This window comes from Abramis brama (assembly GCF_963993115.1).
Source record: "Abramis brama genome assembly, chromosome: 11".
NCBI lineage: Eukaryota > Metazoa > Chordata > Actinopteri > Cypriniformes > Leuciscidae > Abramis > Abramis brama.
Genome location: NC_139973.1, coordinates 6,241,059 through 6,260,649, shown reverse-complemented (window position 1 = coordinate 6,260,649; position 19,591 = coordinate 6,241,059). Strand labels below are relative to the sequence as shown.

The 19,591-nt window shown below is 39.1% G+C and overlaps 1 protein-coding gene and 2 long non-coding RNA genes across 3 annotated transcripts; 2 read left to right on the top strand and 1 right to left on the bottom strand.

Moving 5' to 3' along the window:
* Positions 1-216: 216 nt before the first annotated feature.
* On the bottom strand, positions 217-1,513 carry LOC311091703. The gene is made up of 3 exons (XR_014608149.1): positions 1,381-1,513; positions 949-987; positions 217-345 (listed from the first exon to the last, which is right to left on the bottom strand). It is a non-coding gene; the product is annotated as an uncharacterized lncRNA (long non-coding RNA).
* Positions 1,514-4,515: 3,002 nt separating this feature from the next.
* Positions 4,516-7,329, top strand: kcna3a (potassium voltage-gated channel, shaker-related subfamily, member 3a). Its single transcript, XM_084127694.1, has one exon. The coding sequence runs from the start codon at positions 4,650-4,652 to the stop codon at positions 6,195-6,197; it is 1,548 nt and encodes a 515-aa protein (XP_083983820.1). The 5' UTR covers positions 4,516-4,649; the 3' UTR covers positions 6,198-7,329.
* Positions 7,330-8,865: 1,536 nt separating this feature from the next.
* LOC311091700 lies at positions 8,866-13,834 on the top strand. Its single transcript, XR_014608147.1, has 3 exons — positions 8,866-9,005; positions 11,294-11,407; positions 13,807-13,834. It is a non-coding gene; the product is annotated as an uncharacterized lncRNA (long non-coding RNA).
* Positions 13,835-19,591: the final 5,757 nt, after the last annotated feature.

The following is a 19,591-nucleotide window of genomic DNA, read 5'->3' as shown; positions in this document are numbered from 1 at the left end:
TTTTCATACTACTAACCGCAGAATGATTTTCATTGACATGCCTAATGCCAGATGTTCAAATGAATCTCATCCGCTGCCCTGCTTGTTCAGTGTGTGTTGACTGATGTGAACTCCACATCAAGCATTCTTCAGACATCTGCAGCTGATGAACTGAAACAGTCGATGTCCTCTGGCAACAGAAGCATGTAGAGAACTCTCGCTGACGTTGTGGAAGAATGGATGAAAGACACATGCAGACCCGCTGTCAGGATAACGTTATGGGAGGTGCATTCACACATGGCCCCCCCAAGGGCATGTCGAGATTATCCAGTCTATTCTCAGTCTATTTTTTACACTGACAGTGCCCTAAAGAGGAGAGGTGTGGAGAAAAATAAAGAGAGACGAGTTACGGCCACTCATCTCCACGGCTTCTCCTTCCCTTTGACCTTCACCCTTCATATCTCTCTTATGTTTTTGAAAGAAGTCTCTTATGCTCACCAAGGCTGCATTTATTTGTTCAAAAATACAGTAAAAACTGTAATATTGTGAAATATTCAAATAAATGTTTTCTATTTTAATACATTTTAAAATGTTATTTGTTCCTGTGATTGCAAAGCTGAATTTTCAGCAGTCTTCAGTGTCACATGAAGAAACATTTCTTATTATTATCAATGTTGAAAACAGTTGTGCTGCTTAATATGTGAAAACTGTGATGATTTTTCTTTTTTCTTTTTTTTCAGGATGAACAGGAAGCTCAAAACAACATTTATTTGAAATCGAAATCTTTGGTAACATAATGTCTTTACTGTCACGTTTGATTTATTTAATGCATCCTTTTTTAATAAAAGTATAAATTTCTTTCAAAAAGAAAATCCTTACTGCACAGTGTAGTGTATATTAATACAATATAAAATAAATTCCCCCTCTGAAGATCAATTGTAATGAAAAAAAAGAAAAAAGAAAACTTACCATTTTTTTATGACCATTTTCCATCCTCTCTCTCTAAGCCTGTTCATGTTTAAGAAATACATAAGGAAGGCAAGTTGTCACATATCTTTTAAATGTTTACGATTACAATTGCTGTAGGCCAAAATTTTACACTTTATCTAAATTTTCATGATCCTGTTATGACGACTACCCCACAACAAGCCCCACAATTGGCCATGCACACTCAAGTGCAAGTGGATTAGAAGTGCTAATGCAAATCAATGGAAATTATTTGTTTTGCTTTTCTCATTTAACAAGAATAACACATACAAATGAATGGCATAATTACAAAGAACAATGTGCATCATTTTGCTTGCTCATTCTCTTCTAATTGCAATTTTTCTGCGTGAGATGTTACATTGTTTTCAAAGCAACTGTAAGTTTGTGTGTTCATGTACCTATATGGGAGCATACCTGTGTGTATGTTATATTTCCCCATGGTTAAAATGGTTGGCAGGGTTGAGGAGGTGTCAGCGATTACTCCCATGGAAATAGGTGTCCAAGTCATTGATGTGTGTTTGTTTTTCTAATTACCATGGCAGCAGATGTTCTGATTGGTAGCACTGCCTAATTAGCAGGGGTGAGAAAAGAAGATGCATTCAATAATATTGCCAAAACATGAGGCTTTATTCTATATAAAAAGAGAAGATGAGTTTGAAATGAGTTTGGTTTGACTCACAAAATAATTTTCAGCCAAAATCAGAGAAAAATAATTATATCTGCTAAAAGAAAATGAAATAATTAAGATAATTAAGACTTTTCATTGGCATTGTGACATATTTTCATTAAATCTAACTCCTATATTTTTTATAGTGTAGATGATAACTGACCAGCCTTTGAGGATCATCGCCATAATAGTTAAAAAGAAAAGAAAAAAATACATTCAACAGATATCCACACAGATCTTTTGCCATTATTTTGTGATTAGGCCTGTCTCTGACTGCTGGCAGTCCTGAAAATATTTCTATATCCTGCACTGACCTTGACCAATGTGAACATGTAATGATCTCCAGCTTAGCCTCCTGATCAGTGACTCCAAACCCCCATCGATTTCTGCTTTTGCTCACCAGCGAGTTGCAAATTAGTGGCACAGAGGCCTTACATTTCAGCAAGCTAATATTTGCTGGACAGTCTAGACACAATGTCTCATAGAACTTAATCTGTATTTTATTTCCCTCCCCCTGTGGTATTTTCTGCTGCATTTGCTTTGCAAGAATTCATTTCTAAAGCCATCCGACCAGTCATTTAAAGAATAGTTTCACTTTAAATTCCGATTAATAATGCATTACTATTTGCAGGCTCATACAAAGGGCAAAACCAAAAATGCTCATAAATATTTAATTACCCTGAGCTCTTTTTTTACAAAGATGAATCACCCCTGTGCTCTCTTGATGGCTCATGCTGTGCAAATAACCAGTTTAATCAATGGCTAGCCAATCCCTGCTTGTGCAATCATGACAGACACCAGCTACGGATCACAGTGGAGAACGGATTCCATTATCAGAAATGGGGATTGCTTAACATGAGCTCAGGAACGAGGACACACAGACAGAAACGTAATCACGGAAACAAGTTCCCACTTGAGTTGAGGACCAGTATGTGCTTGAATGAGATGAAGAGAGAGGGTGAAATGTAGGAGAGAGCTGCCATCTTAACAGCTCTGTGATGACAATGGTGAAGGCTGAATATGAAGAGAGTATCTGTATTACTCACCCTCTCCTCCCTGCGTGTCAAACCACTCATTGAAGATAAGATTGAGTGCAAGGGACACATCAAGGCTCACAACATCATTCTTCTCAAATCTGAAGAAAAAGAAAATTAAATGCTGTTTGGAGGATTTATCTGTCCTTGCAAAAAGATTTTTCTGTATAAATGTGCTTTTATTGACTTTGCAGTGGCGAAGGTTGTTCTACTGAACACTACCAAAAGCATATAAGCAGAAATAAAGAGCCTTTGTGAGAAAGTTTTTTATCTTTCTAATTTGTTTGTCCCCACGAGGAAAACAGCTTATTAATCAGACTAAATAATGTTTTTTGGAAATGTAAAAATGCAGAAAGTTTTCTGTGATGGGTAGGTTTTAGGGTTAGGGGATAGAATATGGAGTATTTACAGTATAAAATGTCTATGGAATGTCCCCATAAAACATGAAAACACAACATGCATGCATGCATCCTTGTGTGTGTGTGTGTGTGTGTGTGTGTGTGTGTGTGTGTGTGTGTGTGTGTGTGTGTGTGTGTGTGTGTGTGTATGTGTGTGTATGTGTGTGTGTGGTTACACTTTATTTTGAGGTGTCCTTGTTACAGTGTAATTATACAATTAAGTACTAAGTAATAGTAATTAACTACATGTACTTCCTATATAATTACTGTAGGGTAAGGATTAAGGTTCGGTTTACTTGCATGTAATGCATAATTGACTGTTATTACTATAGTAACTACATGTAAAATGTGTAAGGGTCACTGTAAAATAAAGTGTTACCAACTACTCTATTCAAAAAAAAAATGGCCAGACTATTTTCGCCTTGATAATTTGACATAACATCGAGATATAAACGACTAATTGCGAAGATGTGATTTTCTTCAGCAGATACAGGTCAGTCTCTACATGTTTTCCTCCCTCGCGTGCTCGCTGAAGCGCGCGCACGTCTTCAGCACCATGGAGAGCTCCGGTGTCTTCATTGGAACGTTCAGCCACGAGACAATTCATGCGTTAAGTCATACCATCATAATGTATAAAACGGAAGTAATTGTTTACGCTAAGCTATTTTTGCAAAAATGATAAAACAAGCACACTTGCGTCGTTTAACCAAACAGCCCATTATGACATCATTTGACATCATTTCGACACACTCTTCCTTTTGTAAACAATACATCAAATGGCATTTTATCGTGACAACGTACATGACGTTTGTTGCGCGATGAGAATCCTACGAAGTCCGGATCTGTTTTTAAACCAATTTGAGATTCTAAGACACAGTTAGTTTCTAGAATTTTACATTTTTATTTATTGTATTTGTCATTTGCAAGTGATAATGACAGATTTGTCGGTCTGCACTCTTATAAGAAGATAAAACTATCATATCAAACTAAATAAACTCGGAAATCGCGCTCGCCTGAGGAAGTGTACATTGCAACAGTTACGTTTAGTATCGAATGGGAAAACGAGATTTATCACTATATAGGCTAATCACCAAAAAACGTTATAGGCTAGTTTTGTAAGATAGGTGACTGTTACATGTCGACTCCTAAAGGCGTAAAAGATTTTGGTTGCAAGAAAAGAACCTCAGAACAAAAAAGAACATACATTGCTTTAAAAAGTCTTTGTATAATTCACACACTGTGTGGGAGAGCACGTCTTTGGTATTGGTCAATTATTTAAACTTGAGTCGTGTTTTGTATACTTTATGTGAATGATTTGCGTAATGCGCGCAAGGCAAAACACAGTGGCGCGCGCGCGCCGAGAATCGACTATCTTTTCTTGTTGCGCTCCGATTGGGCGAGTGTTGGAAATGTGTCAGGCATATGTTTGCCGTGGGCGGGAGTAGACATGTGTTTATAAAGCTCCGTGGGGCGGCGACAGTGTGTTAAGAAGCAAAAGAGAGCGCGCGACAGAGAAACCCTCAATTCACCCGATGTTAGGTAGGGGAGGCGGGTCGCCCTCTGCCGCTCCGTCTCCTCACCTGTATGGATGACCACTACAACCTCATTGACTCACCCTCAGCCAGCCACAGAGGGAACAACGCCGACAACCACGGGTACGCGGAGACGGAGAAGGACATCATGACAGTGGTCGCGTGCGATAACATGTTGGAGGAGAGCGCGGCGCTGCCCAGTCACCTGTCGCTGGATCGATACGAGCCCGACCACGAGTGCTGCGAGCGAGTGGTCATCAACATCTCGGGACTGCGCTTCGAGACCCAGCTGAAAACTTTCAACCAGTTCCCGGACACGTTGCTCGGGGACCCGAAAAAGAGGATGCGCTACTTTGACCCGCTCAGAAACGAGTATTTCTTTGACAGGAACCGACCGAGCTTCGATGCCATCCTGTACTACTATCAGTCAGGGGGGCGTATTCGGAGACCCGTGAATGTTCCCATTGACATCTTCTCGGAGGAAATTCGCTTTTATCAACTTGGCGAGGAAGCCATGGAGAAATTTCGCGAGGACGAGGGATTTATCAAAGAAGAAGAGCGACCTTTGCCAGACCACGAATTCCAGAGACAGGTTTGGCTTTTGTTTGAGTACCCAGAGAGCTCTGGTCCTGCGAGGGGCATTGCTATTGTGTCTGTTTTGGTCATTTTGATTTCCATTGTTATTTTCTGTTTGGAGACCCTGCCCGAGTTTAGGGATGACAAGGACCCAACTCCTGTCTCGCCTATTATAAATGGCACTGGTCCTTTTGTGTCCAGCACTTTCACAGACCCTTTCTTTGTGATCGAGACCCTTTGCATCATCTGGTTCTCTTTCGAACTGCTCGTGCGATTCTTTGCGTGTCCCAGCAAGGCTACTTTTTCCAAAAACATCATGAATATTATTGATATTGTGGCTATTATTCCTTACTTCATCACTTTGGGGACGGAGTTAGCCGAGAGCCAGGCCAACGGTCAGCAAGCCATGTCCCTCGCCATCCTCCGCGTGATCCGTCTGGTGAGGGTCTTTCGCATCTTCAAGCTCTCGCGCCACTCCAAAGGCCTCCAAATTCTCGGCCAGACCCTAAAAGCCAGCATGAGGGAGCTGGGACTCCTCATCTTCTTTCTCTTCATCGGGGTCATCTTGTTCTCCAGCGCCGTCTACTTCGCGGAGGCTGACGACCCTTCCTCGAGTTTCAGCAGCATCCCTGATGCTTTTTGGTGGGCTGTGGTTACCATGACCACTGTCGGCTATGGAGACATGCATCCAGTAACCATAGGAGGCAAAATTGTGGGTTCTTTGTGCGCCATCGCTGGCGTATTGACCATTGCGCTGCCCGTCCCTGTCATTGTGTCCAATTTCAATTACTTTTATCACCGGGAAACCGATGGGGAAGAGCATGCACAATACCTCCACGTCGGCAGCTGCCAGCATCTCAACTCCACAGAAGATCTGAAACGGACACAGAGCACATCCTCACTCAGTAAATCGGAATATATGGTCGTAGAGGAAGGAATAAATAGCGCTTTCAAACAGACAAACTACTCCAACCAGAACAATCAAAACTGTGTGAATATTAAAAAGATTTTCACAGACGTGTAAATCATGTGCAGTGCCAGACAGTCTTACAACAATCATCATGATGGCACCACTGAAAATGTAAGGTGCCGTGTTATTAGGGTACGACGGGGCTAAAAGACGGGGCTTTTTTGTTCTGGTCCCAAAGGATATGACAGGTGAAAAGATTATTATTATTATTTTTTACTGAATATTGGAGAAACTTAATTTGTATAAAGTAAATGCAACAATTAGTATGTTTTGATTTAAAAGGCAACTGGAGGGAAGAATTTGTCACCATATGCAAATACTTTTGATATAGCAAGATTTTGAGTAGTGTTGCCAAATCGATTAATCGTGATTAATCATGATTAATCGCATCTAACATAAAAGCAGCTTTTATGTTAGATGCAATTAATCAAGATTAATTGATTTGACAGCACTATTTTAGTGTGCATTTAAGTACATACTTGTTCAAAATGATCACTTCAGCAAACCATGTAGCTTTTTTTTCTTCAAAATTAAAACTATTACCTCCCAATTACACAACACAGTTGGTTGGACTACAGGTAGCATCATCAACCTTCTGTAACAGAGTTTTTGGTTAAGTTACACTTATTCAACAGGTACTGAAAAACTATAGATTTAAATCAGCTTCAGCAAAACTTAAGATCAACAGGTGGTTAGGAAAGTACTGTGGTAGTTTTTGTTGCTTTTCAGAGTTTTGGGAGTAAGTAAATCAAAGGGCCTTTTACCCCCGATGGCCTTTAGATCCGTTGTACCCTACATGTTTTAGACAAGCCAGCATATTAGACTGAAGTAAATCAGGGCGCTTTTTTTGGTAGAAAGGTGCCAAACTCCGACTCACGTGTTGCATTTGTTTACAGCACAAAGGATAAGGTTCAGGTCAGGGAGTAAAAAGAAGCACCACTCACACTGCATATATTGTGCTCGTAAGTCTGCGTTTGTTATCAGTGTTAACATATAATCATCATAATACATTAGTATTCGCAATATCTTACGTTTTGTGGCAAAGTGAAACAACCGAATATGTGTCGCTATTAATGTGAACAAACTGAAGATAATGCTGTGTTGATCATATGTATTTTGTTGAATATATGGGTGATTCAATTAGGGGAACTTTTCTGTCATTTAGGATGATTTTAAAGAAAAACGCTTTTATAAAAATAAAAAAAAATCCTATCCTTGTTTTAAAGAATAGACCTCTTTAATAGGGTGAAACAGTCGGGTTCCAGAGGTAAAAAGCCCATTCATTTTCTCCATAGGGAAATTTATTTACTGTGAGCTACGAGGTTGTTAATCCATAGTATTTCAGCTTCTGCTGAAACTGCCAGCCCACATTATTTCAGCTTATTTTTAAAATAATCGTGTTTAATGCCTGAATTCTGGGTGAAAAACTACATTACCCATAATGCTGTACAGAAAATTACACCAATCAGTGAGTCGAAAAAAGTGACATGAACCAAAATAGCTCTTTAGCTCCGCCCACTCCCATGAACACTGCGAATGACGTAATCGAATCGTAGTCTCTCTAAGCTCTCAAAATACTTAAATGTTTGTATGTACAAGTATATTTTGCAATAAACTTTGCACAAAAAAAGAAAAATAATTATATTAACATTTGTAAATGTGTAGTTTTATATTTTTCCATTGTTTTTATGCTGAATATGTGATTATGCTGTTCGCAATGCTTCATGGGATTGTAGTTCTTTCCATCACTAAAGCCGTTAAGTACCCAGTCTTGAACTTCTGAATTTTTGTCAGATTTTCAAAAACATTTTTGCTTCAAATTAAAGTTTGTAGTGTTGTGATTCACCTTGTAGCTAATTGGCTTGTTATATAAAAATATTTCCGGAACCAGCGCTGCTGAAAAAGGGGGCGGGCACTGTTGATCTCTTCATTTAATTTGTCAGAATTGTCTCCTACCATGACTTTTTAACTTCTCTTCTACCATAAATCTATATTAAATGTAACTTAAAATAAACCAGATTTTTTATTAATTTGCTATTTATGTGTAAAATTAGAATTTTTTTTATAACAAAGAATTGCTGTCCCCAATACTGCTGTCACTACAGAAACCTTTTTTTAGTCTTTCCAAGAAAATGTTTCTACTTGGTTATGATAATATGTGACAGAATATCATTAATTTTTAGAGTTAGAGTTAGAGTTTAGAGTTAAAGAAATCATGACCTTAGAGTGGATTTCTATTAGGTGTAAATATTGTTTTAATTCTGAAACAATCCATTTATTATGTATTTTTAAATTAGGTTAATTGGCTCATAACTGACTAACTTTTTCTCAAGGTTATCAAGGCCATCTGAGCTTTATTCCATGATAAATAGCATAGATTAACATAGATTAAAAGTATAGTCACAAAGTTCCCCTAATTGAAGAATCACCCAGTGCAGACTCAATGAATGTGAAAAAAACAATACGTTTTATTAATAATGTAATCAAAGCTATGTGTGTCTATTGAATTTGACTTGCCTGTACCAAATGAAATTGGTTTGTACTGATTGAAAGGAAATAGATCTTTATTTTATATAGTCATCTATATATAGAAGATATAGTCATCTCCAGATTATGTAAAATTCAAATCTCATCTAGCCTAAAAATAGTGTGTTCGCGCTTTCCCCTCAAAGTGAAACGTCACTGTGGTTTTGAATTATGAAAAAAAGAAGCATCTGAAAAGATGGTTTGGATGGTTGGTGAAAAAAAGCTGTTGGACTCAATGGAATGGCAGACAACGAGAACGGAGACTGAAAGACTGAGAGAGATCACGCCTTGAGTCCGCCTTGTGATGCAGTCTCCATGGCGACTACGGTTTCCTGGGTAACCCCCGTTAATGTTACCATGACATCCTCCCCCGTTGTCAGAGCAACGCTCCAGATGGTTCACAAAGCCTGACTGGCAAAATAGAGTGCGAGAATTGTGATCAGAAAAGGATCTATCTGAATCCTTTATACAATAATGTAAAACAGATTCTGCAAATAATTTGCATAACCTTGGGTTTGCAAACCATCGAGAGCTGATGCACTCCCACATTTTTCCATTTTTTTATCTTTAACAAATGACTGAATGTTTTGCATGTGGAAAACGATTGATATTGGCGAAACGGACTGACAGACAGACAGAAAAGCACAAAATGTTGTGCATGCAAATTGCCTGCGTGACTCCAGAGCGCGAAGTAGGTTGTGGTGGATTGTTGTTATCGCCCGTGGCTCGGGTGCTTTTCCTTTGTAGCTGTCAAAGCGTGATTGTTCAGGTTATGGGCTCACTCAGGCGTTCCCTATTTCGTTCTCCTGTGGAGAAAACAGAACGCAAGGTGCAGCGTGAGCTGATTACCGGAGGTTTCACGCTGACACTCCTGTTGACGGGTGTAAGAGGACGCACGGCAGTCCGCCAGACACGTTCCAAACGCTCAGTCACAGACGATCACTCTCAGCCTGTAGACTTCTGCTCTTATGTCACAGTTGTCATTTCACACTACCTAGAATTAGAGCAGAAACATAAGACAAGCATGACTGTTATTAACCTCATTCATAAAGAAAACAACTAGTTTATTGCTCAATTTATTTTTAATGATTCTTAAAGTGTAAGTTCACCCAAAAAGTCAAATTATCCCATAATTTACTCGCTCTCAATCCATCCAAGGTTTATACGACTTTCTTCTTTCAGCCAAACACAATCAGAGTTATATTCAAAAATATCCTGGCTCCACCCAGCTTTATAATGGGAGTGAATGGTACCTTAGATTTTGATGCCCAAAAAAGCGCATCCATCCATCATTAAAGCAATCCATACGACTCCAGGGGGTTAATGGATTAATGGCCTTCTGAAGCGAAGCGATGCGTTTTTGTTCGAAAAATATCAATATTTATAACTTTAAATACTAATCACTGGCTTCCGGTAACGGCCGTACGCAAGTCGAGTTCCGGCAGAAGAGTGACCTCTGACCCGACGTATTGACGAACGCAAGAAAAACAAAACCAGTCACAAATTAGAAGAATTTTTGAAGAGAAATGTGGGAGTTTGTTGCCGAGTCCTATTTGTTTGAACCGTGAGAGGCGTCTACTCTCATCTAAGCTTACGCTACTGTATCCTACATCATGCGTCGAGTCAGAGGTCACTCTTACGCCGGAATTCGACTTGTGTACGGCCGTTACCCGAAGCCAGTGATTATAGTTAATAAAATAATAAAAATAGATATTTTTCGTACAAAACCGCATCGTTTCACTTCAGAAGGCCTTTATTAACCCCCTGGAGTCGTATAGATTACTTTTATGATGGATGGATGCGCTTTTTGGGCTTCAAAATCTAAGGTACCATTCACTCTCATTATAAAGCTGGAAGAGCCAGGATATTTTTTAATATAACTCTTTTGTGTTTGGCTGAAAGAAGAAAGTCATATACGCCTAGGATGGAGTGAGTAAATTATGGGATCATTTAAATGTTGGGGGGAACTAACCCTTTAACACCTGATATGTTTTTTTACTGGTATGAATCAAATAGGTCCTTGCTGACTTGTTGCTCAGTGCTGCCATCAAGTGATGTGTCCATGCAACAGAACAACCACTGCTCAGATGACAAAGTATTCCTGTGCAAACCTTCAAAAACACTTTAAATTTGCCAGCTAGACCATGGACATAAATTAAAAACATACATGAATTTAACATAAAATTAAATATCTGGCAACAATACTGTTTGGAATGCAACTTTTTTGTTTGTTTTCCTCACCACAAGCTTTTATGTCAAGCATGTGGACAAAATGACAAAAATAAATCATGCCCGATTTAATGTTCTCTCCATACTCGGTCCTCTGTCTCTCTGAAACCTTCAAGCATCCCTGTGTCATGGAAGGGCTTGTCTATGATGATTTCTTATTATAGAGTATGTGTGTTAGTTTGGTGGCCGCACTGACTCTCACATTTGCGAGCTGTTATTCTCGAGGTGTTAACATGGAAGCTTGCCGTCTGAGGTGTTGTGGCTTGCATTACACCTCTCAAAACTCACACTGAGACTCAGAAGTCCATTAACTCTTTGCTAAAAGGTGCTGATAACAATGTTTAATCCTTCTTCGATAAAGTAAACTTCCTTCTTGTGTGTGTTTTTTTCTCAAGGAATCAACATGGAAGAATGTCCACTGGAATTCTAGTGTCTGCCGATGACGGATATAATAAGACAAAGGGTGAAACACTCTTGTGACGTACTCCAAAACAATGAAGATTCAGAAGGTAAAGCGATTGCATTTTATTCTGGTATTTTTTGCTGTCCAATATTATTGGGGTGTTAAGTGTTTTATTAACAAAGTTCAGGAGGAGCACGTTCAGATCATATAGGCTACATAATCAGCATGAGAGGAGGCCTTTATAGTCGACTTAGCCTACATCTATCCTACGACAGTTTTCAGACATCTATCCTCAACCACCCCAACTCTTTCCTCTCGATTGTTCCTATCCCACCCAGGGATATGGCCGGAGTAGACTACTCTGGGTTCGGGCCAAATTCCGAGCTCGGAGCCCTTTCTCACGGACAGCATGCCAAATATGCATATTCATTATTCTGTCTGATTAAACGTAAGTGTGAACTCGTGAAAATGCAGTTGATTCTTAGTATAATTGTGTAACCCTAATTGTTCAAATATACGGTTAAAAAAAGAAACTGCAGAGTTTAATGCATCTAAATCACTTAATGTAGCCTACACTACTGTTCAAAAGTTTTGGGTCAGATTTTTTTTTCAGGTTTTTGAAAGTCTCTTCATTATTTATTAGAAATACAGTTTAAAAACTGTAATATTGTGAAAGTATTATCACAATTTAAAATTTAAAACTGTTTTATTTTTTAATATATTTTTAAATGTAGTTTATTCCTGTGATGTCAAAGCTGAATTTTCAGCATTATTACTCCAGTCTTCAGTGTCACATGATCCTTCAGAAATCATTCTAATATGCTGATTTGCTGCTCAAAAAACATTTCTGATTATTATTAACAATGTTGAAAACTGTTTTTGTTGTTTGTTGAATAGAAAGATCAAAAGAACAGCATTTAGCCTATTTGAAATATGAATCTTTTATAAATGTCTTACTGTCACTTTTGATCAATTTAATGCATCCTTACTGAGTAAAAGTATTAGTTTCTCTATGGTTCAAGCATAACATTCAAAGTACTTGTATGATATACACTACCGTTCAAAAGTATGGGTTTAGTATGATTTTTTAAACAAATTAATACATTTATTCAGAAAGGATGCATTAAATTATTCAAAAGTGACAGTAAAGACATTTATAATATTTTAAAAGATTTCTATTTTTTGATCACAAATGCACAACTCTTTTCAACATTGATAGCATATTAGAATGATTTCTGAAGGATCTTGTGACACTGAAAACTGGAGCAATGATGCTGAAAATTCATCTTTGCCAAAATCTCCAAAAATAAATTTTATTTTAATATTCATACAGAAAAGTTATTTTAAATGTAATAATATTTTACAATACTACTGTTTTTACTGTATTTTTGATAGAATAAATGCAGCCTTGGTGAGCATAAGAGACTTCTTTCAAAAAATCTTTTAAAAATCTTACCAACCCCAAATTATTGAATGGCAGTGTACTACATATAAGTAATAACAAATAAGTTTTATTGCTCTGATGTAGTTACTGGATGTTGCGATGCACATACTCATTTGTAGTTTAGGTTGAGCATGGCAGGTGCATTAAAATAACATTACTACAATAACAATGCTTCAATATCTTGCATTAGAGTAAATTAGTGTGTTAATAAGTTCATTTTGCTAGCAATTAAAAGTAAACACACTCCAGTGGAGAGTCGTGGTGCATCAAACTCAGCCTGCAAGCGTGTGTGCTTGTGTATGCTTATACATAATTAACAAATTATACATAATTATTGCAAGTTATTGACAGCAAACATTATTATTTAAAGCTTTCATGAATCATGAGTCATAGCATAAATGCCTTTGTGAGGAATTGACCTGATTAAGTGGAGGATCAAATTGCAGAGATGCTTGATCCATATCTGACCTGTTCCGGCACAAATTGCGCCCTTCGGGTGTATGATTTCAAGACATCTTTCCTGTTATAAAATGAAAACAAATATAAATTGATACCCTTTTACAGATAATAACGAGTACACAAAAGTTTTTGTTTACTTAACCCTGAAGGTTCTATTAAATAGAGCAGATTCTTTTCACTAATGCTTGTAATTCTGCCTTGATTCTTAAAGCTTATGGCGTTGTTGGGTTACTGGAGCAATTTGTCACTGTATTCATTTTAGGTGCATGTGTTCGCGCTCACAATATGTAAATAATCTCCTCTAGTCATCTCGCATTTGCTCTTGAGTGATATAACTGTTCTATCATTGTCGCGTCTGCTTCAGTTCATTAATTAGCCAGAGACAGAGGTTGACTAAAAGAGAGAGTGAGAGAATCCTGACAGAGAGAGAGACATTAGAATACAGAGCTGTGCTCAAGTAGGCGGTATAATAAAAGTCTCTCAGCCTGAAAGATGTGTTTCCCTCTCACTTGAGCGTGTGAATAAACTGCCTCATTTCATCTGTCACATTCCAGCAGCGTTATACGTTTGTGTGTGTAATGCGTTGCGTGTTGTTTCTGCAGGCTTCGGGGGAGATCCACGCAGTGCCTAGGACCAATGACCAATAGAAACGGAGGCCGTTAACCTTTCCGCTACCAAAACAGAAGTGAACTCACCTTCAGACAACACAGAAGATGCTTGCATATCTCTGCTGCCACTTTCCATTTACATCTGGCTGGATCACAGTGAGCCGCAACTCTCTAGAAGTGGCCTTTTTGGGGGTAAATTCTGCAGATTCCCATTTAATAAGGAGAAAGCAATATGAAGAGAACTGAACTGTTGGACATGAGCTGATAATCTATGAAACTACTGCCCTCTGCTCTGGCAGATATTAATCAAGCTGTTTTATGGTGTCCATCATGTATTTACAGTTTAGCTATTGTTGTGCCAGATGTGAGAACTGTGTGAAAACTAAATCTTTCTTGCTTTTTGACCATATAAATAGTCAGACTGATTTTTTTTTGGTCATATATTGCATAAATGATATGATGAATTCATCATGCTGAAGTACTTCCATATACAATGCTTTAGAAAATCCAGACTTAAAAATGTGTGAAGTTCACTGCATTAGATGACAAAATATCAAACCGTGCACACTTTATGCAAAACATTTAACAAAAAAAGATGTTTAGTAGGTTTTAAATGATAAAATACTTGATGAATTCAAGTTCAAAAAGACAAAGGGCCACATTCACTAACAGCTCTTTTGGCATTCAAAATTTAATTTGTAGGAGTTTCCTTTTCAGATGCAAAATTTATAGGAGGAGAGGATTTAATTGAATCATGCAAGGTGGTTTACTAAGGTTTGCACTAGTCAATGTACTGTTTTTTGCAACATTTACCACACACAAAATTAAGCATGTCTTGATCCAGACTCTAATTTGCCCTGCTCTTGACAAAGTCTTAGACACTTTCTGGTAATCAAAGTTAGTGTATCACCATGGTCAACGTGATTTTGCCAAGTAAGACATGTTCATATTTTCTTGATCCTGGAACAACATTTCTGTCCGAAAAATGTCTAGTAGTCCTATCCCTAACCCTAGCCATAAGTTATCCCCAAAATCAGGGGGAAATGACAGGTAGAAGCATCTAACCCTGGTTGTATATAAGCCTAAACTTGACATACAGTAAACTGTAAACTTGTCCCTTAAATATGATTGGTTGATAGGAATGTTGTACCAGGATCAGCAAAGACTTTGATCCAGGAACATGTTGTACTTGGTGAAATCATGTTCACCTCATGTTCATAGCAGGCCTAAATAATACTCTGCTAGGACACCCGTGTGAACTTCAGGAGAACTGATTTCATACATCCACTAAAAATTACCAAAGCAACAGTTGATTAAAAGACACTGATCAAAAATGGTTCAGAAAAGTGAAGATAATTCTGCATTTGAGTGCAGACGACTCTAGGTTTGTGTTTATATTATCTAATGCAATAACATTCAGTCTTTTTAAGTGTGATTTAAGTCTCCAAAACACTCCTTTCTCTCTGGGAAATGAGACGCAGAAGAATGGAATCAGTTTCACACAGGCTCTGTCTCAAAGATGAAGTAGATGAAAACATGTTATGTTTAAACTTTAAACATAAAATATTAATAATATATTTTTATTAATCACAAACCTGAAGTTATAATGATCCAGGTCCTGTAGGGCGTAGGTGGCGCAGCAAATCCTTACAACAAAGCTGAACTTTAAAAGCCACAAAAGCCTCTTCCATTACAGACAGCAAACCAAACAATCTTTCCACATCCCTCTTAAACAATATTTGAACAACTGAGCTCAAAAAGAAGAATTAGACATGTGGAACCCTAAATACTTGTTTTCTCAAAATACTAGAGTGCAACAGAGTAGTGTTTGGCCGCTGAAGAGTCACTGAGTTAGTCTGCTAGTTTCAGACCTACAGCGGTCCCATATGGTTGGGATTTGGCCAGAACAACCCACAGAGCCTCAGAGCTGCATGATCTCTCTAGATTTTACATGAAAGCACATATTTTTGTACACGACATTACAATTTCACATCACTTTATGCAGCATCATGTTGTAAATTTATTTGATGTCTTCAACTAAACTGAACTTCTTACTTGTACTTGATAAGGTAAAAAAAAAACACACCCTAGCAACCACCCAGAGCATGCTAGCAACCACATACCATAGCAAACACCTAGTAACACCCTATTGTGACCACCCAAAACGCCCTGGCAATCACATACCAAAGCAACTCCCTGAAGGCCCTGATATATACTTAAAACGAAATCAAAAAACAAACTGGTGTGATGTCATTTCGAACAAAATCAGGCCAAAACTCCGCCTTCTTTGACGTGGAAATCTTCTCCAGTTCTTTTGTTCAGTCCGTCGAGGTCGGATGTCTGAGAGTTCAAATACAAGGACACACTTGAGGGCTGCTTTAGAGTAGAAAATGAAGCTGAAATTCGAACAGAAAGCGACACTGACACTTTTTTATGTTTAGTACTGTAAATACTGCCATATAAATAAACGTGACATGACTTTAGTGGAGTGCCGAATTGCAGAGCTCGCGCAAACATCCATATGGCTATGATCAGATGTTTTCTTATATAACTACGGTTTTCTCACCGCTGTCATTTTTGTTGTGCGTTTATTTGGATATTGAGAGGAAACACATATTTACATATTCATCTTAACGCCGCTCTCAGCAGCTTCAGGATGTTCGCTAACAGTATAGAGCAACAGTGCCCGCCCCCTTTTTCAGAGCACAGTTTTTTTCCATTCATTTTTCCCATAGGGATTTTTAAAAAGGCTTTGTTAAAGAGTTATAAGCCATGAACAAAGCCAATCAGCTATGAGGTGCATAACAACATTATAAACTTTGATTTGAAGCAAAAAAAAGTTTTAGAAAATCTGACAAATCTACAAATGTTGATTATATATAAAAACTATATATTTGACATTAATTGCAAAATACATATACCAATATTTAAGTATTTTGAGAGCTTAGAGAGACTGACTCGATTACGTCATTCGCAGTGTTCATGGGAGTGGGCGGAGCTAAAGAGCTGTTTTGGCGCATGTTGCTTTTTTCAACTCGCTGATTGGTGTAATTTTTTGTACAGCATTATGGGTGATGTAGTTTTTCACTAGGAGTTCTGTGTTAAATATAATTATTTTAAAAAATAAGCTGAAATCATACGGGCTGGCGGCTGAGCTCACTGCTCAGTCTTTAAAGGTTAAAAAGTTATCGTTCAAAATCAATTTCCCTATGGAGAAAATGAATGAAGTTTTATGGTGTTGCACTTTATACCGCTGGTCACTTATTTCAAAATTCTTTTTACCCCAAAGCGAAGAATGAAAAAGAACTTCACCGCACGTATTTTGGGGCCTTAAACAACCACCTAGCAACACCCTAATGACCACCCAAAACACCCTGCCAACACCTTAGCAAACACCTAGTAATACCCTAGTGACCACCCAGAAACTATAGCAACCACTTAGTAACAGCTTAGCATTAGTAATACCCTAAAGTAAAAATAGCTTTAGGGAAGCAGAAAGTATTTCTGTGCATCTATTAAACCTTTTCTTAATGTACAGAAATAGGTATCCTCCAACATTAAATGACATGAGGATCTTGATGAGTGTACAGAGGCCTCAGCCTGTGTATGTGTGATAATAAGATACTCATTCACTGCTGGAACGAAACGGCTGAGCCACGGCACATCTCACCGGGGGTGGGGGGGGGGGGCAGCTGAGGCATGTTATGTGTGTGTTTGTTCATACAAGCATATGTGTCCTCCTAAAGCTCTCCTGCAAAGGCTGGGGTCTTCCCCCTCTCTCTCTGCTCCGCTCTGCCACACACAATCCCAGAAGTGTTTCATTCTAGCTCAGCAGTAACTCCCTCTGACAGGCTATTAAACCAGTGGAGATTGGACTGTACGATAACCACTTTAAGTGCAAAAGTGCTTGGAGGTGTTAAACTCCCTCAACTTTATAATAAAGTTTTGTGCTTATCACATTTGGTCTAAAGAGCAATCTGATCTGTTATCTAATTTCATGCCACTTTGTTATCTTTATGCTAAGCGTAGCAGCATACATTGGTGGTTAATCTCCCTCCAATGTTAGTGAGTCCCTTCACATTTCACCACATAATTAAAGACATTTAACATTACAAGTATTTCAAGGATCATTTAAGTATATCATGACAAATTTTCCACCCAATTTCTCATGTTTTTTTGTTGTTGTTTTTTTATTTTTTTTATTTCCCATTATTTTTAAAGGTGATTCACAAAAGATTCACACAATGATTTTATCATCATACATTTAAGGCAGTGCAACAAATTCTCTTGAATTTTAAACGCAATTTAATGATGAATTTCTTATTACATAAATTCGATTTTTTTTTTATTTATTTTTTATTTTTCATTACAGTAATGAAAATATGGGTGAAAAATGTGCCTAATCATAATGCAAAAATAATGTCATAATGCAACCACACACAAAAAAAATATTTTTCCTTATTGTCCTATTGATTCTATTGATTTTTGGGTGAAATATGACCCAGTTTGAAATGATTCACTCTACTAATCTTGGTCTGGCGATTGGACTTTCAGTTGCAAGTTAATACAAACTTTAAGGGCAGTTCCTTATAATGGCTCTACATTAAAAATAAAATAAAAATTGTTAACATGGAATTGGATTTTCCATGGTGTTACAGACAGTGGTATTTATGGCTGTGGGCTGAACAGGAAATTGAGTGTGAAATTAAAGGGAGACTCCGGGAGCACATTAGAGGTCTGCCCTTGAGGATACTGTACACTTGGAGAACAGAGCAAAGACTTTATAATCCATGAAGTCCGAAGTAAAAAAAAAAAAAAAACTTGACTTGAAATAAAGGTTTGTGGTCCTATAATGTACCACAGGAACAGAAGGTCAATGCTGACCAATACAATAACAGATAAAGGGGGAAATAGCTTATAAGATGAGAAAAGTGAAGTCAGTTAAAGGAAACTCTTCAAAATGGTTTAATAGGGAGCCTTTACTCACTCCTGTCTTTTAGAAATGAACAGTGTTGTGCTCTGGTTCAGTCTTCTGGTTGGGCAGTTGCTTACTGGCCCAAGATAAAAGAACCCACCTCCAGGTGTCACGATACACACACGGGGAAAAGGTAAGATCCAATCGCAAGTTTAATAGGGTAATCCATAATCGTAAGTCATCCAGGCAAAGGGTCAAAAGTACATACAAAGGCAGCCAGGCAGCCAGGACAGACAGTCCATCGGGCGGCCAGGGCGGAGACCTTCCATCGGGCGGCCAGGGCGGAGACCTTCCCTCGGGCGGCCAGGGCGGAGACCTTCCCTCGGGCGGCCAGGGCGGAGACCTTCCCCCGGGCGGCCAGGGCGGAGATCCTCCCTCGGACGGCCAGGGCAGAGACTTTCCCTCGGGCGGCCAGGGCGGAAATGACCCCTCGGGTGGCCAGGGCGGAAATGACCCCTCGGGCGGCCAGGGCGGAAATGACCCCTCGGGCGGCCAGGGTGGAGACCTTCCCTCGGGCGGCCAGGGCGGAGACCTTCCCTCGGGCGGCCAGGGCGGAGACCTTCCCTCGGGCGGCCAGGGCGGAAATGACCCCTCAGGCGGCCAGGGCGGAGACCTTCCCTCGGGCGGCCAGGGCGGAGGGCCAGGGCGGAGACCTTCCCTCGGGCGGCCAGGGCGGAGACCTTCCCTCGGGCGGCCAGGGCGGAGACCTTCCCTCGGGCGGCCAGGGCGGAAATGACCCCTCAGGCGGCCAGGGCGGAGACCTTCCCTCGGGCGGCCAGGGCGGAGGCCTTCCCTCGGGCGGCC

What these genes read in the sequence shown, in the direction of transcription:
- kcna3a (XM_084127694.1), top strand. Translation starts at nt 4,650, where the DNA reads ATGGATGACCACTACAACCTCATTGACTCACCCTCAGCCAGCCACAGA.